This window comes from Camelus dromedarius, chromosome 4, assembly GCF_036321535.1.
Source record: "Camelus dromedarius isolate mCamDro1 chromosome 4, mCamDro1.pat, whole genome shotgun sequence".
NCBI classification, from domain to species: Eukaryota; Metazoa; Chordata; class Mammalia; order Artiodactyla; family Camelidae; genus Camelus; species Camelus dromedarius.
This window is the reverse complement of record NC_087439.1, coordinates 92,710,386-92,731,480: the sequence shown is the minus strand read 5'-3', so window position 1 is coordinate 92,731,480 and position 21,095 is coordinate 92,710,386. Positions and strand designations below refer to the sequence as shown.

At 47.3% G+C, this 21,095-nt stretch overlaps 4 protein-coding genes across 4 annotated transcripts in view; all 4 read right to left on the bottom strand.

The window, feature by feature from the left end:
- Window positions 1-21,095, bottom strand: part of LOC105105244 (UDP-glucuronosyltransferase 1A1) — a 93,043-nt gene that overhangs the window by 29,308 nt on the left and 42,640 nt on the right. The window lies entirely within an intron of this gene.
- LOC135321173 (UDP-glucuronosyltransferase 1A3-like) lies at window positions 7,152-8,570 on the bottom strand. Its single transcript, XM_064485277.1, has one exon. The coding sequence runs from the start codon at window positions 8,363-8,365 to the stop codon at window positions 7,469-7,471; it is 897 nt and encodes a 298-aa protein (XP_064341347.1). The 5' UTR covers window positions 8,366-8,570; the 3' UTR covers window positions 7,152-7,468.
- Window positions 12,674-13,925, bottom strand: LOC135321235 (UDP-glucuronosyltransferase 1A3-like). Its single transcript, XM_064485439.1, has one exon. It carries the CDS (start codon window positions 13,885-13,887, stop codon window positions 12,991-12,993), a length of 897 nt encoding a protein of 298 aa, XP_064341509.1. The 5' UTR covers window positions 13,888-13,925; the 3' UTR covers window positions 12,674-12,990.
- LOC135321234 (UDP-glucuronosyltransferase 1A3-like) lies at window positions 18,191-19,442 on the bottom strand. The gene has a single exon (XM_064485437.1). It carries the CDS (start codon window positions 19,402-19,404, stop codon window positions 18,508-18,510), a length of 897 nt encoding a protein of 298 aa, XP_064341507.1. The 5' UTR covers window positions 19,405-19,442; the 3' UTR covers window positions 18,191-18,507.

The window sequence follows — 21,095 nt, the reverse complement described above, 5'->3', positions numbered from 1 at the left end:
ACAGTCGAGCGCTGCGTGTTTTTTTTTTTTTGAGAACACCAATAAGATAATGCAACCCATCCTAAATCTTAAGAAGGAAAAGGAACACACATATAAAAGATTTAGACTTCAATCTTTCATAGTTTGAGATCAATTTCCATAAACATTTAAAGGAGTGATATCTACGGGTAAACCAAGCCAAATAAATAAAAGTGATAAAATCTCAAAGTAAAAGACTATTTAGTGGAACAAACATGACAACGGTGTGCATACCCTGTTATGATACTTGAGGATTTCAATGTAAATGATCTGTCGTGTAACAAATAATTGGCACAAACCTATCTAAATGCCTCCAGATGACATACCTTGTCCTGCTCGGCATCTTCTAAATCACGAAAATGGATCATATTTATTGTGTGCTCAGTGTGGCAATACTAAGGCCAGAATGCTTAGGTCACCCACCCAAGGTCATGCAGCTAGAAAAATGGGAGTGAAGACTTGAACCAATGCAGTCAAACTCCATACAATATATTCCCATTGGAAAACTAGAAGGAAAACAGCGGCAATAATTTTTAAATGCCTTCCGACTTTTCACTTTTACAAATCTAACGGATACATACAGATTGTGTAACGGGACAAATGCACCACTTCAAGGAAGAAGAAAACCAAGTAGGTCAGATCCTTTGCAGGAAGAGGGCAGCGCTCAAGCGGTAGATCGTACGCTTAGCGTGCGCAAGGGGCTGGGTACAGTCCTCAGTGCCTCGATATTAAAAAATTAAATGAATAAACCTAATTACCTCCCCCCACCAACACAAACTAAACAGAAACACAGACCAAAAAATAAACACACAAAAAAATGATTATCTGTGTTGTGAGCAAAAAAGGAAAATGAAGTCGGTGTTCTTGAAAATAATATATACATTAATAAACAGAGCTACGACAGTAAAAATACAAAACCTAGAAGACATTTAAAGCCATAGCAGTTAAGATCAATTCAATGACTATGGCATAAACGGGCAAAATACATGGCTAACTCGGTAGATTAAGAAGCAAATCCAGCCCCCTAGAGTCCTATTTCAATTGAACCCAAACATCCGGGGTTTTGTAAGATGCCTCTGGAATGATCAGGAAAGCCCTGTTACCGCCACGGAAACCTGGGGTGGGGTGTGGCGGGATAGGTCTGGTGATGCGGTCGACCCTTCCTAACAAACCCTTCCCTTTGAGACTCCTTTCTCAGCATCCCTACCCCCACCTTCATTACATTTATAGCCTCAGTTTTATCTCCTCCCTAGCCCTGCCCACCATCCTTAATGACTTCAGTGTCCCAAGCAGAAGACATGCAGTCCAACGCTGGTACATCCCCACATCACACACCAGACACCAACTCTCGGGAAGAAGACACCTCGTCAGCACGGTTCCATCTCTCAAAAGTTGGACTCGGTGATCTCTTGCTCCCGATCACAGGAACCCCGTCTTCTCTCTCCACCATTGTGTCACTCCCATTTAGTTTATTCGACCTCTCTGAAACCTCTGCCTCCTTTGGGTGTTTAGGTCTCCTGTGACCACACCTCAGTCCCTTCCAACACTACACCACTAAGAACTATCGTGTCAACAAATGCAATTTGCTAGTTCTTAAATCCTGCTACTGAACACCATGAAGCAAAAACCCCGGTGGATGAGTTCACGGCTCAAGTTCTCCGCTCCTGCTCAGCTGGAGAAAACTGCACAACCACGACGTGGTGCCTTTACCAAAGGGCAGTCTGGGTTGAATCACACCATTGCTTCCCAAACCTATTACAGACCCTCACCCCTTCCTGTCACTCCTCTCAAAGACCATCACAAGCCTTCACCACACTACTGGAGACTCTTTAACGATTTAGCTCACCCAGGACTGTTAGCAAGAGACTGAGAGGTGGAAATATTTAGAAAGATCAGTAGATAAATAAGTACCTGAATATAAGTTCTTTTTTAAATGGGTTGCACTTGGAACATGGACGGAATAAAAGCACCAATACAGACCTGAGATAGTGGTTTCCTGTTGGCACAGTTTATACCCCCAATGAAGACCATGTTGGGCATGACTGGCCGGGGGTAATCCATCACAAAGTCTCCTCTGAACAGCCACACGGACGCAGAGCTAAAAACTTCCACCAGCGACACCTCTCTCTGAAGAAGCTCGGACGCCATCCGTTCGTAAGGAGTGTAAGATGCGTGGCAAATGTACTTCAGGGCCAGAGGGTACAGCATGTTCTTGACCCTTTGAAGGAATGTCATGTGGTCTGAATCCTTGTTAACAGCCTAGGAACGTACGAGAAAGGGTTTGGGCACGCTGTGCCCTCAACATCGAAGTCACACGGAATGCCACGCAAAAAAAACACCGCAGAAGGGTCAGGTACTTGGCCAGCACTGCCCCGCAGGGGTAAACAGGGTCAGTTAACACCACATCAAAGGAACTGGCATTCAGGCGCCTGATCAGATCCTTGTGAGACAGCAGCGCCTCGCAAGACCTTTGAAAGATTAAAGACGCATTTTTCAAGCCTACCATCGCATTCCAAAACATCTTTAGAAAATTTACTCTTTCAAATAGCACATGCACCTGGCCCATCATGACATAATCAAATTCGTCCTGCGTGTTCGGAGTAGCGTAGGTTTCCGTGGTGAAAAAGTCCTCTGGCTTGACGTGCATGTTCACCTCTGGAGAAAGGACGACTGTATGGTGGCCCCTGGCGTGGAGCTCCCGCACGGCCTCCCGCATGCTGAGCCAGTGGCTGCCCTCCATGGGGGACCACCAGCACCTTCCCGCCCTCGGCCCAGGGCCCGGCGCACAGGCACAGCAGCAGTCCAGCCAGCACCTGGGGTCCCATGGCCGCGGTGGCCCGAGCCAGAAGCAACTGACTGCGGGGCAGGCTGTGCCTCCTACAGTGGTTTCCACTGTCTTTATCTTATATCCCAGCCATTTCAACAAAATGGCATGTAATTGGAGGCAAGTCCCCTCCTTACGTTAATCATTAGAGAATAAATCTCTCCCTGTCTTTCACCATTTTACTTTCTCCCAGATAAAGACCAACCCCTCTTACCTTGGGAAAACTCATCTGACTCTGCTGCTCCCTCTGGGGGGGTGCATTCCAGTTCACTCTCTTGTTTTTCATCCAGTTCCCAAAGTGAGGCTGTGGACGCCCGTTTCCTTGGATCCTCTCCTATTTCTCTGTGAACCGTATTCTGTGAAGTCGACTCTGAGATTTGAGGAGTCACCTAAGGCCTCATCTCGAAACACAACCTCTCTGCTGCAGGTGACGCTATCTGGAGCCCTTAAATCTCTTTCCCACCGTCATGGGGAACACAGAGCACATCCAGGAAAACAGGCATTTCTAAGACAGCTTTCTGTCCATGGGGACCGGACGCTGGCTGCCCATCTCATTCCTGTTCCACCCCAGGACGCCTCTCGTGACTCTTCAAGGAGAGACTACTTGAAGCAGCTCTCAGACATGGAAGTATCTGCAGCGATCCTTGACGAAGACAACAGAAGGGTTGGTTGAGATTCTGTATCTGCCTCGTGGAATAAGAGTTACCGTTATCTCAAGCATCCACGAGCAAGACCACCCTTAGCAGTGACACGGGGGGTCAGAGAACGCCATCCTCCAGGGGCTGCTCACCACGGGACAGGAGGGAGCCGTCCCCTGGCCTCGGATCAGGCTGTCTGAATTCTTCTCCTGATTGTTGGAGGTACAATTCTTCCGCTACTCTGTTTGGGCCCTGGGGTGTGCATTAATTCGGACCTTTTTGCATCTCGTAGTTTATGTGCAAATTTTTCTCCAAGGTCACTTGCAGCCCTAAGTCCAGGTGAGGACACATTCCTCCAGAACAGGAGGCGTACATAACGTGGGGTCCCCTGTGCAGCTGCTTGGATTGCAAGCCCACGAGCCTGGCCCTGCCCCGTGGAGTGACGCCACGCGTGCTCAGTACACCTGGACATCTCCTTGTCCTTTCTGCCCTGGGGATGCGGCCAGAGGGCTCCTTGGGCTGCCCAGGCTTCCCTCGCCCTGAGCAAGCTCTTCTGCATCCTGGCGCTCCCCATAGCCACAACAAGTGCCAGGCTACGTGCTGGAGAGGCTGAGGGTTCCCTTTGGGAGTAAGTGACCCCCACTAGGGAACTTCACTGATAACGGAATCCAGCACCGAGCAAACACGTGCCCAACACGATGCTTCCTGGGTCACATGAGCTGCCACTGGGCAGGGAGCACCTGGCTTATCCATCCTTGTAGGCTGTGAGTCCAGGGTCCCAGTGTTCTTACTTCCCCTCCAACAGCCACATCTGTGCTCTCTTTTACGGAATCTTATTTCCGTCCCAGCCTCACAACTGCACCTTTGCCCCAAGGTCATTTTCTGACCTCTGCTCCCCGCTTACAGCTGTCATTTCTGCTCCCCGTTCACTGCTACTGACAGCCACGCAGAATCCCGTGTGCATGTGGGATCGAGGCTGCTCGTGTCCCACGTTCCGTGTGCAAAGGCATGAGAGTGAGCAGAGCAGGGCGCGGGGAAGGCGGAACTCCAAGTGTGCTGTTGCCGCTGCAGCTGCATGACTGTCCTCAGTAACAGGAGCTGCTGTTCGGGTCCCCAGCCACCCCCGCCTCTAGTGGCACCGTGTCTGGTGGCAGAGCTGCTAGTTAACCAAGCTGGATCCCCTTGCACCTGCTGAGGACTCAGCAGTCCCGGGACGTGTCCTGCTCTGACTGCAGTGGACCCTGGGGGAGACTCTCTGGGGCGACATTTCACGTTAACTTTGTAAGTGTACGAGCTGATGGATGTTCACTCAGTTTACCGCGGTAATCGCATCACGGGATAGGGAAGTCATGTCCTTCTGCTGTGCACCTTGAACTTGGACAGTGCTGCATGTCAACTGTATCTCAAGAAATCGAGGGGGGGATGGCAACAAGCTCCTGAAAAAAATTTTGTATTCCGTGTATGTTTAAAGAATAATGTTTTTGATGTATTTGATTGAATAAAATATAGATTAAAAAATAATTTACTACCTTGGGTTTTTTTTTTCAACATGCCTTAAAAAAGCTCTCAGTTACATACATGGCTTGCACTATAATTCTATTGGATGATTCTATGCTAGACCAGAATAAAATCTAGTAAGAAATTTTTTTAATCAGTGACTTCACAAGAAACCATTCCCTAATTATAGTCCAAAATAATTAGAAGAAAAAGAACATAGCCACAGTATATCTTAACTAGATAGGAATTATAAAACAGACTTGTTTTTTTAAAAAAAATCAATAGCCATTGATTCAAAGAAGAAATCAAAAACAGAAATTAATGTGAACAAAGAGAAAATGATAGCAATTTGTACCAAAACCTAGAGATCTAGAACATGTTTTATTTATGACTTTCAGTTCTTCATTATTTTTATAAGGAATTAAGGTTTACCTAAGGAAATGAGAAAAGCAACTATAAAATGAACCAAAGGCAACAAGGATGATATCATTCATTTAAAAATAAGCTGCAATCAGTGGAAGAGAAAACAGCAATAGTAAACAGAATAAACAAATCCTAGAGTTTTTTTTTTTTTGAGAACACCAATAAGATAATGCAACCCATCCTAAATCTTAAGAAGGAAAAGGAACACACATATAAAAGATTTAGACTTCAATCTTTCATAGTTTGAGATCAATTTCCATAAACATTTAAAGGAGTGATATCTACGGGTAAACCAAGCCAAATAAATAAAAGTGATAAAATCTCAAAGTAAAAGACCATTTAGTGGAACAAACATGACAACGGTGTGCATACCCTGTTATGATACTTGAGGATTTCAATGTAAATGATCTGTCGTGTAACAAATAATTGGCACAAACCTATCTAAATGCCTCCAGATGACATACCTTGTCCTGCTCGGCATCTTCTAAATCACGAAAATGGATCATATTTATTGTGTGCTCAGTGTGGCAATACTAAGGCCAGAATGCTTAGGTCACCCACCCAAGGTCATGCAGCTAGAAAAATGGGAGTGAAGACTTGAACCAATGCAGTCAAACTCCATACAATATATTCCCATTGGAAAACTAGAAGGAAAACAGCGGCAATAATTTTTAAATGCCTTCCGACTTTTCACTTTTTACAAATCTAACGGATACATACAGATTGTGTAACGGGACAAATGCACCACTTCAAGGAAGAAGAAAACCAAGTAGGTCAGATCCTTTGCAGGAAGAGGGCAGCGCTCAAGCGGTAGATCGTACGCTTAGCGTGCGCAAGGGGCTGGGTACAGTCCTCAGTGCCTCGATATTAAAAAATTAAATGAATAAACCTAATTACCTCCCCCCACCAACACAAACTAAACAGAAACACAGACCAAAAAATAAACACACAAAAAAATTGATTATCTGTGTTGTGAGCAAAAAAGGAAAATGAAGTCGGTGTTCTTGAAAATAATATATACATTAATAAACAGAGCTACGACAGTAAAAATACAAAACCTAGAAGACATTTAAAGCCATAGCAGTTAAGATCAATTCAATGACTATGGCATAAACGGGCAAAATACATGGCTAACTCGGTAGATTAAGAAGCAAATCCAGCCCCCTAGAGTCCTATTTCAATTGAACCCAAACATCCGGGGTTTTGTAAGATGCCTCTGGAATGATCAGGAAAGCCCTGTTACCGCCACGGAAACCTGGGGTGGGGTGTGGCGGGATAGGTCTGGTGATGCGGTCGACCCTTCCTAACAAACCCTTCCCTTTGAGACTCCTTTCTCAGCATCCCTACCCCCACCTTCATTACATTTATAGCCTCAGTTTTATCTCCTCCCTAGCCCTGCCCACCATCCTTAATGACTTCAGTGTCCCAAGCAGAAGACATGCAGTCCAACGCTGGTACATCCCCACATCACACACCAGACACCAACTCTCGGGAAGAAGACACCTCGTCAGCACGGTTCCATCTCTCAAAAGTTGGACTCGGTGATCTCTTGCTCCGATCACAGGAACCCCGTCTTCTCTCTCCACCATTGTGTCACTCCCATTTAGTTTATTCGACCTCTCTGAAACCTCTGCCTCCTTTGGGTGTTTAGGTCTCCTGTGACCACACCTCAGTCCCTTCCAACACTACACCACTAAGAACTATCGTGTCAACAAATGCAATTTGCTAGTTCTTAAATCCTGCTACTGAACACCATGAAGCAAAAACCCCGGTGGATGAGTTCACGGCTCAAGTTCTCCGCTCCTGCTCAGCTGGAGAAAACTGCACAACCACGACGTGGTGCCTTTACCAAAGGGCAGTCTGGGTTGAATCACACCATTGCTTCCCAAACCTATTACAGACCCTCACCCCTTCCTGTCACTCCTCTCAAAGACCATCACAAGCCTTCACCACACTACTGGAGACTCTTTAACGATTTAGCTCACCCAGGACTGTTAGCAAGAGACTGAGAGGTGGAAATATTTAGAAAGATCAGTAGATAAATAAGTACCTGAATATAAGTTCTTTTTTAAATGGGTTGCACTTGGAACATGGACGGAATAAAAGCACCAATACAGACCTGAGATAGTGGTTTCCTGTTGGCACAGTTTATACCCCCAATGAAGACCATGTTGGGCATGACTGGCCGGGGGTAATCCATCACAAAGTCTCCTCTGAACAGCCACACGGACGCAGAGCTAAAAACTTCCACCAGCGACACCTCTCTCTGAAGAAGCTCGGACGCCATCCGTTCGTAAGGAGTGTAAGATGCGTGGCAAATGTACTTCAGGGCCAGAGGGTACAGCATGTTCTTGACCCTTTGAAGGAATGTCATGTGGTCTGAATTCCTTGTTAACAGCCTAGGAACGTACGAGAAAGGGTTTGGGCACGCTGTGCCCTCAACATCGAAGTCACACGGAATGCCACGCAAAAAAAACACCGCAGGAAGGGTCAGGTACTTGGCCAGCACTGCCCCGCAGGGGTAAACAGGGTCAGTTAACACCACATCAAAGGAACTGGCATTCAGGCGCCTGATCAGATCCTTGTGAGACAGCAGCGCCTCGCAAGACCTTTGAAAGATTAAAGACGCATTTTTCAAGCCTACCATCGCATTCCAAAACATCTTTAGAAAATTTACTCTTTCAAATAGCACATGCACCTGGCCCATCATGACATAATCAAATTCGTCCTGCGTGTTCGGAGTAGCGTAGGTTTCCGTGGTGAAAAAGTCCTCTGGCTTGACGTGCATGTTCACCTCTGGAGAAAGGACGACTGTATGGTGGCCCCTGGCGTGGAGCTCCCGCACGGCCTCCCGCATGCTGAGCCAGTGGCTGCCCTCCATGGGGACCACCAGCACCTTCCCGCCCTCGGCCCAGGGCCCGGCGCACAGGCACAGCAGCAGTCCAGCCAGCACCTGGGGTCCCATGGCCGCGGTGGCCCGAGCCAGAAGCAACTGACTGCGGGGCAGGCTGTGCCTCCTACAGTGGTTTCCACTGTCTTTATCTTATATCCCAGCCATTTCAACAAAATGGCATGTAATTGGAGGCAAGTCCCCCCCTTACGTTAATCATTAGAGAATAAATCTCTCCCTGTCTTTCACCATTTTACTTTCTCCCAGATAAAGACCAACCCCTCTTACCTTGGGAAAACTCATCTGACTCTGCTGCTCCCTCTGGGGGGGTGCATTCCAGTTCACTCTCCTGTTTTTCATCCAGTTCCCAAAGTGAGGCTGTGGACGCCCGTTTCCTTGGATCCTCTCCTATTTCTCTGTGAACCGTATTCTGTGAAGTCGACTCTGAGATTTGAGGAGTCACCTAAGGCCTCATCTCGAAACACAACCTCTCTGCTGCAGGTGACGCTATCTGGAGCCCTTAAATCTCTTTCCCACCGTCATGGGGAACACAGAGCACATCCAGGAAAACAGGCATTTCTAAGACAGCTTTCTGTCCATGGGGACCGGACGCTGGCTGCCCATCTCATTCCTGTTCCACCCCAGGACGCCTCTCGTGACTCTTCAAGGAGAGACTACTTGAAGCAGCTCTCAGACATGGAAGTATCTGCAGCGATCCTTGACGAAGACAACAGAAGGGTTGGTTGAGATTCTGTATCTGCCTCGTGGAATAAGAGTTACCGTTATCTCAAGCATCCACGAGCAAGACCACCCTTAGCAGTGACACGGGGGGTCAGAGAACGCCATCCTCCAGGGGCTGCTCACCACGGGACAGGAGGGAGCCGTCCCCTGGCCTCGGATCAGGCTGTCTGAATTCTTCTCCTGATTGTTGGAGGTACAATTCTTCCGCTACTCTGTTTGGGCCCTGGGGTGTGCATTAATTCGGACCTTTTTGCATCTCGTAGTTTATGTGCAAATTTTTCTCCAAGGTCACTTGCAGCCCTAAGTCCAGGTGAGGACACATTCCTCCAGAACAGGAGGCGTACATAACGTGGGGTCCCCTGTGCAGCTGCTTGGATTGCAAGCCCACGAGCCTGGCCCTGCCCCGTGGAGTGACGCCACGCGTGCTCAGTACACCTGGACATCTCCTTGTCCTTTCTGCCCTGGGGATGCGGCCAGAGGGCTCCTTGGGCTGCCCAGGCTTCCCTCGCCCTGAGCAAGCTCTTCTGCATCCTGGCGCTCCCCATAGCCACAACAAGTGCCAGGCTACGTGCTGGAGAGGCTGAGGGTTCCCTTTGGGAGTAAGTGACCCCCACTAGGGAACTTCACTGATAACGGAATCCAGCACCGAGCAAACACGTGCCCAACACGATGCTTCCTGGGTCACATGAGCTGCCACTGGGCAGGGAGCACCTGGCTTATCCATCCTTGTAGGCTGTGAGTCCAGGGTCCCAGTGTTCTTACTTCCCCTCCAACAGCCACATCTGTGCTCTCTTTTACGGAATCTTATTTCCGTCCCAGCCTCACAACTGCACCTTTGCCCCAAGGTCATTTTCTGACCTCTGCTCCCCGCTTACAGCTGTCATTTCTGCTCCCCGTTCACTGCTACTGACAGCCACGCAGAATCCCGTGTGCATGTGGGATCGAGGCTGCTCGTGTCCCACGTTCCGTGTGCAAAGGCATGAGAGTGAGCAGAGCAGGGCGCGGGGAAGGCGGAACTCCAAGTGTGCTGTTGCCGCTGCAGCTGCATGACTGTCCTCAGTAACAGGAGCTGCTGTTCGGGTCCCCAGCCACCCCCGCCTCTAGTGGCACCGTGTCTGGTGGCAGAGCTGCTAGTTAACCAAGCTGGATCCCCTTGCACCTGCTGAGGACTCAGCAGTCCCGGGACGTGTCCTGCTCTGACTGCAGTGGACCCTGGGGGAGACTCTCTGGGGCGACATTTCACGTTAACTTTGTAAGTGTACGAGCTGATGGATGTTCACTCAGTTTACCGCGGTAATCGCATCACGGGATAGGGAAGTCATGTCCTTCTGCTGTGCACCTTGAACTTGGACAGTGCTGCATGTCAACTGTATCTCAAGAAATCGAGGGGGGGATGGCAACAAGCTCCTGAAAAAAATTTTGTATTCCGTGTATGTTTAAAGAATAATGTTTTTGATGTATTTGATTGAATAAAATATAGATTAAAAAATAATTTACTACCTTGGGTTTTTTTTTTCAACATGCCTTAAAAAAGCTCTCAGTTACATACATGGCTTGCACTATAATTCTATTGGATGATTCTATGCTAGACCAGAATAAAATCTAGTAAGAAATTTTTTTAATCGGTGACTTCACAAGAAACCATTCCCTAATTATAGTCCAAAATAATTAGAAGAAAAAGAACATAGCCACAGTATATCTTAACTAGATAGGAATTATAAAACAGACTTGTTTTTTTAAAAAAAATCAATAGCCATTGATTCAAAGAAGAAATCAAAAACAGAAATTAATGTGAACAAAGAGAAAATGATAGCAATTTGTACCAAAACCTAGAGATCTAGAACATGTTTTATTTATGACTTTCAGTTCTTCATTATTTTTATAAGGAATTAAGGTTTACCTAAGGAAATGAGAAAAGCAACTATAAAATGAACCAAAGGCAACAAGGATGATATCATTCATTTAAAAATAAGCTGCAATCAGTGGAAGAGAAAACAGCAATAGTAAACAGAATAAACAAATCCTAGAGTTTTTTTTTTTTTGAGAACACCAATAAGATAATGCAACCCATCCTAAATCTTAAGAAGGAAAAGGAACACACATATAAAAGATTTAGACTTCAATCTTTCATAGTTTGAGATCAATTTCCATAAACATTTAAAGGAGTGATATCTACGGGTAAACCAAGCCAAATAAATAAAAGTGATAAAATCTCAAAGTAAAAGACCATTTAGTGGAACAAACATGACAACGGTGTGCATACCCTGTTATGATACTTGAGGATTTCAATGTAAATGATCTGTCGTGTAACAAATAATTGGCACAAACCTATCTAAATGCCTCCAGATGACATACCTTGTCCTGCTCGGCATCTTCTAAATCACGAAAATGGATCATATTTATTGTGTGCTCAGTGTGGCAATACTAAGGCCAGAATGCTTAGGTCACCCACCCAAGGTCATGCAGCTAGAAAAATGGGAGTGAAGACTTGAACCAATGCAGTCAAACTCCATACAATATATTCCCATTGGAAAACTAGAAGGAAAACAGCGGCAATAATTTTTAAATGCCTTCCGACTTTTCACTTTTTACAAATCTAACGGATACATACAGATTGTGTAACGGGACAAATGCACCACTTCAAGGAAGAAGAAAACCAAGTAGGTCAGATCCTTTGCAGGAAGAGGGCAGCGCTCAAGCGGTAGATCGTACGCTTAGCGTGCGCAAGGGGCTGGGTACAGTCCTCAGTGCCTCGATATTAAAAAATTAAATGAATAAACCTAATTACCTCCCCCCACCAACACAAACTAAACAGAAACACAGACCAAAAAATAAACACACAAAAAAATTGATTATCTGTGTTGTGAGCAAAAAAGGAAAATGAAGTCGGTGTTCTTGAAAATAATATATACATTAATAAACAGAGCTACGACAGTAAAAATACAAAACCTAGAAGACATTTAAAGCCATAGCAGTTAAGATCAATTCAATGACTATGGCATAAACGGGCAAAATACATGGCTAACTCGGTAGATTAAGAAGCAAATCCAGCCCCCTAGAGTCCTATTTCAATTGAACCCAAACATCCGGGGTTTTGTAAGATGCCTCTGGAATGATCAGGAAAGCCCTGTTACCGCCACGGAAACCTGGGGTGGGGTGTGGCGGGATAGGTCTGGTGATGCGGTCGACCCTTCCTAACAAACCCTTCCCTTTGAGACTCCTTTCTCAGCATCCCTACCCCCACCTTCATTACATTTATAGCCTCAGTTTTATCTCCTCCCTAGCCCTGCCCACCATCCTTAATGACTTCAGTGTCCCAAGCAGAAGACATGCAGTCCAACGCTGGTACATCCCCACATCACACACCAGACACCAACTCTCGGGAAGAAGACACCTCGTCAGCACGGTTCCATCTCTCAAAAGTTGGACTCGGTGATCTCTTGCTCCGATCACAGGAACCCCGTCTTCTCTCTCCACCATTGTGTCACTCCCATTTAGTTTATTCGACCTCTCTGAAACCTCTGCCTCCTTTGGGTGTTTAGGTCTCCTGTGACCACACCTCAGTCCCTTCCAACACTACACCACTAAGAACTATCGTGTCAACAAATGCAATTTGCTAGTTCTTAAATCCTGCTACTGAACACCATGAAGCAAAAACCCCGGTGGATGAGTTCACGGCTCAAGTTCTCCGCTCCTGCTCAGCTGGAGAAAACTGCACAACCACGACGTGGTGCCTTTACCAAAGGGCAGTCTGGGTTGAATCACACCATTGCTTCCCAAACCTATTACAGACCCTCACCCCTTCCTGTCACTCCTCTCAAAGACCATCACAAGCCTTCACCACACTACTGGAGACTCTTTAACGATTTAGCTCACCCAGGACTGTTAGCAAGAGACTGAGAGGTGGAAATATTTAGAAAGATCAGTAGATAAATAAGTACCTGAATATAAGTTCTTTTTTAAATGGGTTGCACTTGGAACATGGACGGAATAAAAGCACCAATACAGACCTGAGATAGTGGTTTCCTGTTGGCACAGTTTATACCCCCAATGAAGACCATGTTGGGCATGACTGGCCGGGGGTAATCCATCACAAAGTCTCCTCTGAACAGCCACACGGACGCAGAGCTAAAAACTTCCACCAGCGACACCTCTCTCTGAAGAAGCTCGGACGCCATCCGTTCGTAAGGAGTGTAAGATGCGTGGCAAATGTACTTCAGGGCCAGAGGGTACAGCATGTTCTTGACCCTTTGAAGGAATGTCATGTGGTCTGAATTCCTTGTTAACAGCCTAGGAACGTACGAGAAAGGGTTTGGGCACGCTGTGCCCTCAACATCGAAGTCACATGGAATGAAACGCAGAAAGAACACCACAGGAAGGGACAGGTACTTGGCCAGCACTGCCCCGCAGGGGTAAACAGGGTCAGTTAACACCACATCAAAGGAACTGGCATTCAGGCGCCTGATCAGATCCTTGTGAGACAGCAGCGCCTCGCAAGACCTTTGAAAGATCACAGACACATTTTTGAAAACTAGCATTGTATTCCAAAACGTCTTTAGAAAATTTACTCTCTCAAAAACCAAATGAATATGGGCTATCATGAGGTAATCAAGTGTGTCCTGCGTGTACGTAGTAGCATAGGTTTCCGTGGTGAAAAAGTCCTCTGGCTTGATGTGCATGTTCACCTCTGGAGAAAGGACGACTGCGTGGTGGCCCCTGGCGTGGAGCTCCCGCACGGCCTCCCGCATGCTGAGCCAGTGGCTGCCCTCCATGGGGACCACCAGCACCTTCCCGCCCTCGGCCCAGGGCCCGGCGCACAGGCACAGCAGCAGTCCAGCCAGCACCTGGGGTCCCATGGCCGCGGTGGCCCGAGCCAGAAGCAACTGACTGCGGGGCAGGCTGTGCCTCCTACAGTGGTTTCCACTGTCTTTATCTTATCTCCCAGCCACGCAAGCAAAATGGCATGTAATTGGAGGCAAGTCCCCTCCTTACATTAATCATTACAGAATAAATCTATCCCTGTCTTTCAACATTTCTACCTTCTCCCAGCTAAAGACCAATCTCTCTTATCTCCAAAACAACTCATCTGACTCTGCTGCTCCCTCTGGGGCCATTCCAGTTCACTCTCTTATTTTTCATCCAGTTCCAAAGCGAGGCTGTGGACGCCCGTTTCCTTGGATCCTCTCCTGTTTCTCTGTGAACCATGCTCTGTGAAGGTGACACTGAGGTATGAGGAGACACCTCAGCCTTCGTCCCCATCCAGAACCTCTCTGCTGCAGGTGACCCTACTGGAAGCTCTTAAAACTCTTTCCCGCCATCATGGGGAACATGGAGCACATCCAGGAAATCAGATAGTATTACTAAGACAGCTTTCTCTCAATGGAGACAACACTGGCTGTCTGTCTCATTCCTGTCCCACCCCAGGACGCCTTTCCTAGCGTGCACAGAGGAGTCTACTTGAAGCTGCTGTCAGATAAGGAACTATCTTTAGGGATCCTTGATGAAGACAACAGAAGTGTTGGTTGACATTCTATATCTGCCTCATGGAATAAGAGTTGCCATCATCTCAAGCATCAATGGGTAAGACCCCCCTTAGCAATGACATGGGAGGTCAGATCACTGTCCCCCAGGGCTGCTCGCCATGGGACCGAAGGGAGCCGTTCCCTGGTCTCAGATCAGGCTCCCTGAATTCTTCTCCTGACTGTTGGAGGCTCAAGTCTTCTGCTACTCTGTTTAGGGCCTGGGGTGTCCATTAATCTGGACCTTTATTGCATCTCATAGTTTATGTGCAAATTTTTCTCCAAGGTCACTTGCAGCCCTAAGTCCTGGTGAGGACAGATTCCTCCAGCACAGGAGGCGTACATAATGTGGGGTCCCCTGCGCAACTCTTGATTCACATGCCCACGAGTCCAGCCCCGCCCCAGGGAGTGACGCCACGCGTGCTCAGTACATCTGGACATCTCCTTGTCCTTTCTGCCCTGGGGATGCGGCCAGAGGGCTCCTTGGGCTGCCCAGGCTTCCCTCGCCCTGAGCAAGCTCTTCTGCATCCTGGCGCTCCCCATAGCCACAACAAGTACCAGGCCACGTGCTGGAGAGGCTGAGGGTTCCCTTTGGGAGTAAGTGACCCCCACTAGGGAACTTCACTGATAACGGAATCCAGCACCGAGCAAACACGTGCCCAACACGATGCTTCCTGGGTCACATGAGCTGCCACTGGGCAGGGAGCACCTGGCTTATCCATCCTTGTAGGCTGTGAGTCCAGGGTCCCAGTGTTCTTACTTCCCCTCCAACAGCCACATCTGTGCTCTCTTTTACGGAATCTTATTTCCGTCCCAGCCTCACAACTGCACCTTTGCCCCAAGGTCATTTTCTGACCTCTGCTCCCCGCTTACAGCTGTCATTTCTGCTCCCCGTTCACTGCTACTGACAGCCACGCAGAATCCCGTGTGCATGTGGGATCGAGGCTGCTCGTGTCCCACGTTCCGTGTGCAAAGGCATGAGAGTGAGCAGAGCAGGGCGCGGGGAAGGCGGAACTCCAAGTGTGCTGTTGCCGCTGCAGCTGCATGACTGTCCTCAGTAACAGGAGCTGCTGTTCGGGTCCCCAGCCACCCCCGCCTCTAGTGGCACCGTGTCTGGTGGCAGAGCTGCTAGTTAACCAAGCTGGATCCCCTTGCACCTGCTGAGGACTCAGCAGTCCCGGGACGTGTCCTGCTCTGACTGCAGTGGACCCTGGGGGAGACTCTCTGGGGCGACATTTCACGTTAACTTTGTAAGTGTACGAGCTGATGGATGTTCACTCAGTTTACCGCGGTAATCGCATCACGGGATAGGGAAGTCATGTCCTTCTGCTGTGCACCTTGAACTTGGACAGTGCTGCATGTCAACTGTATCTCAAGAAATCGAGGGGGGGATGGCAACAAGCTCCTGAAAAAAATTTTGTATTCCGTGTATGTTTAAAGAATAATGTTTTTGATGTATTTGATTGAATAAAATATAGATTAAAAAATAATTTACTACCTTGGGTTTTTTTTTTCAACATGCCTTAAAAAAGCTCTCAGTTACATACATGGCTTGCACTATAATTCTATTGGATGATTCTATGCTAGACCAGAATAAAATCTAGTAAGAAATTTTTTTAATCGGTGACTTCACAAGAAACCATTCCCTAATTATAGTCCAAAATAATTAGAAGAAAAAGAACATAGCCACAGTATATCTTAACTAGATAGGAATTATAAAACAGACTTGTTTTTTTAAAAAAAATCAATAGCCATTGATTCAAAGAAGAAATCAAAAACAGAAATTAATGTGAACAAAGAGAAAATGATAGCAATTTGTACCAAAACCTAGAGATCTAGAACATGTTTTATTTATGACTTTCAGTTCTTCATTATTTTTATAAGGAATTAAGGTTTACCTAAGGAAATGAGAAAAGCAACTATAAAATGAACCAAAGGCAACAAGGATGATATCATTCATTTAAAAATAAGCTGCAATCAGTGGAAGAGAAAACAGCAATAGTAAACAGAATAAACAAATCCTAGAGTTTTTTTTTTTTTGAGAACACCAATAAGATAATGCAACCCATCCTAAATCTTAAGAAGGAAAAGGAACACACATATAAAAGATTTAGACTTCAATCTTTCATAGTTTGAGATCAATTTCCATAAACATTTAAAGGAGTGATATCTACGGGTAAACCAAGCCAAATAAATAAAAGTGATAAAATCTCAAAGTAAAAGACCATTTAGTGGAACAAACATGACAACGGTGTGCATACCCTGTTATGATACTTGAGGATTTCAATGTAAATGATCTGTCGTGTAACAAATAATTGGCACAAACCTATCTAAATGCCTCCAGATGACATACCTTGTCCTGCTCGGCATCTTCTAAATCACGAAAATGGATCATATTTATTGTGTGCTCAGTGTGGCAATACTAAGGCCAGAATGCTTAGGTCACCCACCCAAGGTCATGCAGCTAGAAAAATGGGAGTGAAGACTTGAACCAATGCAGTCAAACTCCATACAATATATTCCCATTGGAAAACTAGAAGGAAAACAGCGGCAATAATTTTTAAATGCCTTCCGACTTTTCACTTTTTACAAATCTAACGGATACATACAGATTGTGTAACGGGACAAATGCACCACTTCAAGGAAGAAGAAAACCAAGTAGGTCAGATCCTTTGCAGGAAGAGGGCAGCGCTCAAGCGGTAGATCGTACGCTTAGCGTGCGCAAGGGGCTGGGTACAGTCCTCAGTGCCTCGATATTAAAAAATTAAATGAATAAACCTAATTACCTCCCCCCACCAACACAAACTAAACAGAAACACAGACCAAAAAATAAACACACAAAAAAATTGATTATCTGTGTTGTGAGCAAAAAAGGAAAATGAAGTCGGTGTTCTTGAAAATAATATATACATTAATAAACAGAGCTACGACAGTAAAAATACAAAACCTAGAAGACATTTAAAGCCATAGCAGTTAAGATCAATTCAATGACTATGGCATAAACGGGCAAAATACATGGCTAACTCGGTAGATTAAGAAGCAAATCCAGCCCCCTAGAGTCCTATTTCAATTGAACCCAAACATCCGGGGTTTTGTAAGATGCCTCTGGAATGATCAGGAAAGCCCTGTTACCGCCACGGAAACCTGGGGTGGGGTGTGGCGGGATAGGTCTGGTGATGCGGTCGACCCTTCCTAACAAACCCTTCCCTTTGAGACTCCTTTCTCAGCATCCCTACCCCCACCTTCATTACATTTATAGCCTCAGTTTTATCTCCTCCCTAGCCCTGCCCACCATCCTTAATGACTTCAGTGTCCCAAGCAGAAGACATGCAGTCCAACGCTGGTACATCCCCACATCACACACCAGACACCAACTCTCGGGAAGAAGACACCTCGTCAGCACGGTTCCATCTCTCAAAAGTTGGACTCGGTGATCTCTTGCTCCGATCACAGGAACCCCGTCTTCTCTCTCCACCATTGTGTCACTCCCATTTAGTTTATTCGACCTCTCTGAAACCTCTGCCTCCTTTGGGTGTTTAGGTCTCCTGTGACCACACCTCAGTCCCTTCCAACACTACACCACTAAGAACTATCGTGTCAACAAATGCAATTTGCTAGTTCTTAAATCCTGCTACTGAACACCATGAAGCAAAAACCCCGGTGGATGAGTTCACGGCTCAAGTTCTCCGCTCCTGCTCAGCTGGAGAAAACTGCACAACCACGACGTGGTGCCTTTACCAAAGGGCAGTCTGGGTTGAATCACACCATTGCTTCCCAAACCTATTACAGACCCTCACCCCTTCCTGTCACTCCTCTCAAAGACCATCACAAGCCTTCACCACACTACTGGAGACTCTTTAACGATTTAGCTCACCCAGGACTGTTAGCAAGAGACTGAGAGGTGGAAATATTTAGAAAGATCAGTAGATAAATAAGTACCTGAATATAAGTTCTTTTTTAAATGGGTTGCACTTGGAACATGGACGGAATAAAAGCACCAATACAGACCTGAGATAGTGGTTTCCTGTTGGCACAGTTTATACCCCCAATGAAGACCATGTTGGGCATGACTGGCCGGGGGTAATCCATCACAAAGTCTCCTCTGAACAGCCACACGGACGCAGAGCTAAAAACTTCCACCAGCGACACCTCTCTCTGAAGAAGCTCGGACGCCATCCGTTCGTAAGGAGTGTAAGATGCGTGGCAAATGTACTTCAGGGCCAGAGGGTACAGCATGTTCTTGACCCTTTGAAGGAATGTCATGTGGTCTGAATTCCTTGTTAACAGCCTAGGAACGTACGAGAAAGGGTTTGGGCACGCTGTGCCCTCAACATCGAAGTCACATGGAATGAAACGCAGAAAGAACACCACAGGAAGGGACAGGTACTTGGCCAGCACTGCCCCGCAGGGGTAAACAGGGTCAGTTAACACCACATCAAAGGAACTGGCATTCAGGCGCCTGATCAGATCCTTGTGAGACAGCAGCGCCTCGCAAGACCTTTGAAAGATCACAGACACATTTTTGAAAACTAGCATTGTATTCCAAAACGTCTTTAGAAAATTTACTCTCTCAAAAACCAAATGAATATGGGCTATCATGAGGTAATCAAGTGTGTCCTGCGTGTACGTAGTAGCATAGGTTTCCGTGGTGAAAAAGTCCTCTGGCTTGATGTGCATGTTCACCTCTGGAGAAAGGACGACTGCGTGGTGGCCCCTGGCGTGGAGCTCCCGCACGGCCTCCCGCATGCTGAGCCAGTGGCTGCCCTCCATGGGGACCACCAGCACCTTCCCGCCCTCGGCCCAGGGCCCGGCGCACAGGCACAGCAGCAGTCCAGCCAGCACCTGGGGTCCCATGGCCGCGGTGGCCCGAGCCAGAAGCAACTGACTGCGGGGCAGGCTGTGCCTCCTACAGTGGTTTCCACTGTCTTTATCTTATCTCCCAGCCACGCAAGCAAAATGGCATGTAATTGGAGGCAAGTCCCCTCCTTACATTAATCATTACAGAATAAATCTATCCCTGTCTTTCAACATTTCTACCTTCTCCCAGCTAAAGACCAATCTCTCTTATCTCCAAAACAACTCATCTGACTCTGCTGCTCCCTCTGGGGCCATTCCAGTTCACTCTCTTATTTTTCATCCAGTTCCAAAGCGAGGCTGTGGACGCCCGTTTCCTTGGATCCTCTCCTGTTTCTCTGTGAACCATGCTCTGTGAAGGTGACACTGAGGTATGAGGAGACACCTCAGCCTTCGTCCCCATCCAGAACCTCTCTGCTGCAGGTGACCCTACTGGAAGCTCTTAAAACTCTTTCCCGCCATCATGGGGAACATGGAGCACATCCAGGAAATCAGATAGTATTACTAAGACAGCTTTCTCTCAATGGAGACAACACTGGCTGTCTGTCTCATTCCTGTCCCACCCCAGGACGCCTTTCCTAGCGTGCACAGAGGAGTCTACTTGAAGCTGCTGTCAGATAAGGAACTATCTTTAGGGATCCTTGATGAAGACAACAGAAGTGTTGGTTGACATTCTATATCTGCCTCATGGAATAAGAGTTGCCATCATCTCAAGCATCAATGGGTAAGACCCCCCTTAGCAATGACATGGGAGGTCAGATCACTGTCCCCCAGGGCTGCTCGCCATGGGACCGAAGGGAGCCGTTCCCTGGTCTCAGATCAGGCTCCCTGAATTCTTCTCCTGACTGTTGGAGGCTCAAGTCTTCTGCTACTCTGTTTAGGGCCTGGGGTGTCCATTAATCTGGACCTTTATTGCATCTCATAGTTTATGTGCAAATTTTTCTCCAAGGTCACTTGCAGCCCTAAGTCCTGGTGAGGACAGATTCCTCCAGCACAGGAGGCGTACATAATGTGGGGTCCCCTGCGCAACTCTTGATTCACATGCCCACGAGTCCAGCCCCGCCCCAGGGAGTGACGCCACGCGTGCTCAGTACATCTGGACATCTCCTTGTCCTTTCTGCCCTGGGGATGCGGCCAGAGGGCTCCTTGGGCTGCCCAGGCTTCCCTCGCCCTGAGCAAGCTCTTCTGCATCCTGGCGCTCCCCATAGCCACAACAAGTACCAGGCCACGTGCTGGAGAGGCTGAGGGTTCCCTTTGGGAGTAAGTGACCCCCACTAGGGAACTTCACTGATAACGGAATCCAGCACCGAGCAAACACGTGCCCAACACGATGCTTCCTGGGTCACATGAGCTGCCACTGGGCAGGGAGCACCTGGCTTATCCATCCTTGTAGGCTGTGAGTCCAGGGTCCCAGTGTTCTTACTTCCCCTCCAACAGCCACATCTGTGCTCTCTTTTACGGAATCTTATTTCCGTCCCAGCCTCACAACTGCACCTTTGCCCCAAGGTCATTTTCTGACCTCTGCTCCCCGCTTACAGCTGTCATTTCTGCTCCCCGTTCACTGCTACTGACAGCCACGCAGAATCCCGTGTGCATGTGGGATCGAGGCTGCTCGTGTCCCACGTTCCGTGTGCAAAGGCATGAGAGTGAGCAGAGCAGGGCGCGGGGAAGGCGGAACTCCAAGTGTGCTG

Coding starts and splice junctions, on each gene's coding strand:
- LOC135321235 (XM_064485439.1), bottom strand. CDS start 13,887: ATGGGACCCCAGGTGCTGGCTGGACTGCTGCTGTGCCTGTGCGCCGGG.
- LOC135321234 (XM_064485437.1), bottom strand. CDS start 19,404: ATGGGACCCCAGGTGCTGGCTGGACTGCTGCTGTGCCTGTGCGCCGGG.
- LOC135321173 (XM_064485277.1), bottom strand. CDS start 8,365: ATGGGACCCCAGGTGCTGGCTGGACTGCTGCTGTGCCTGTGCGCCGGG.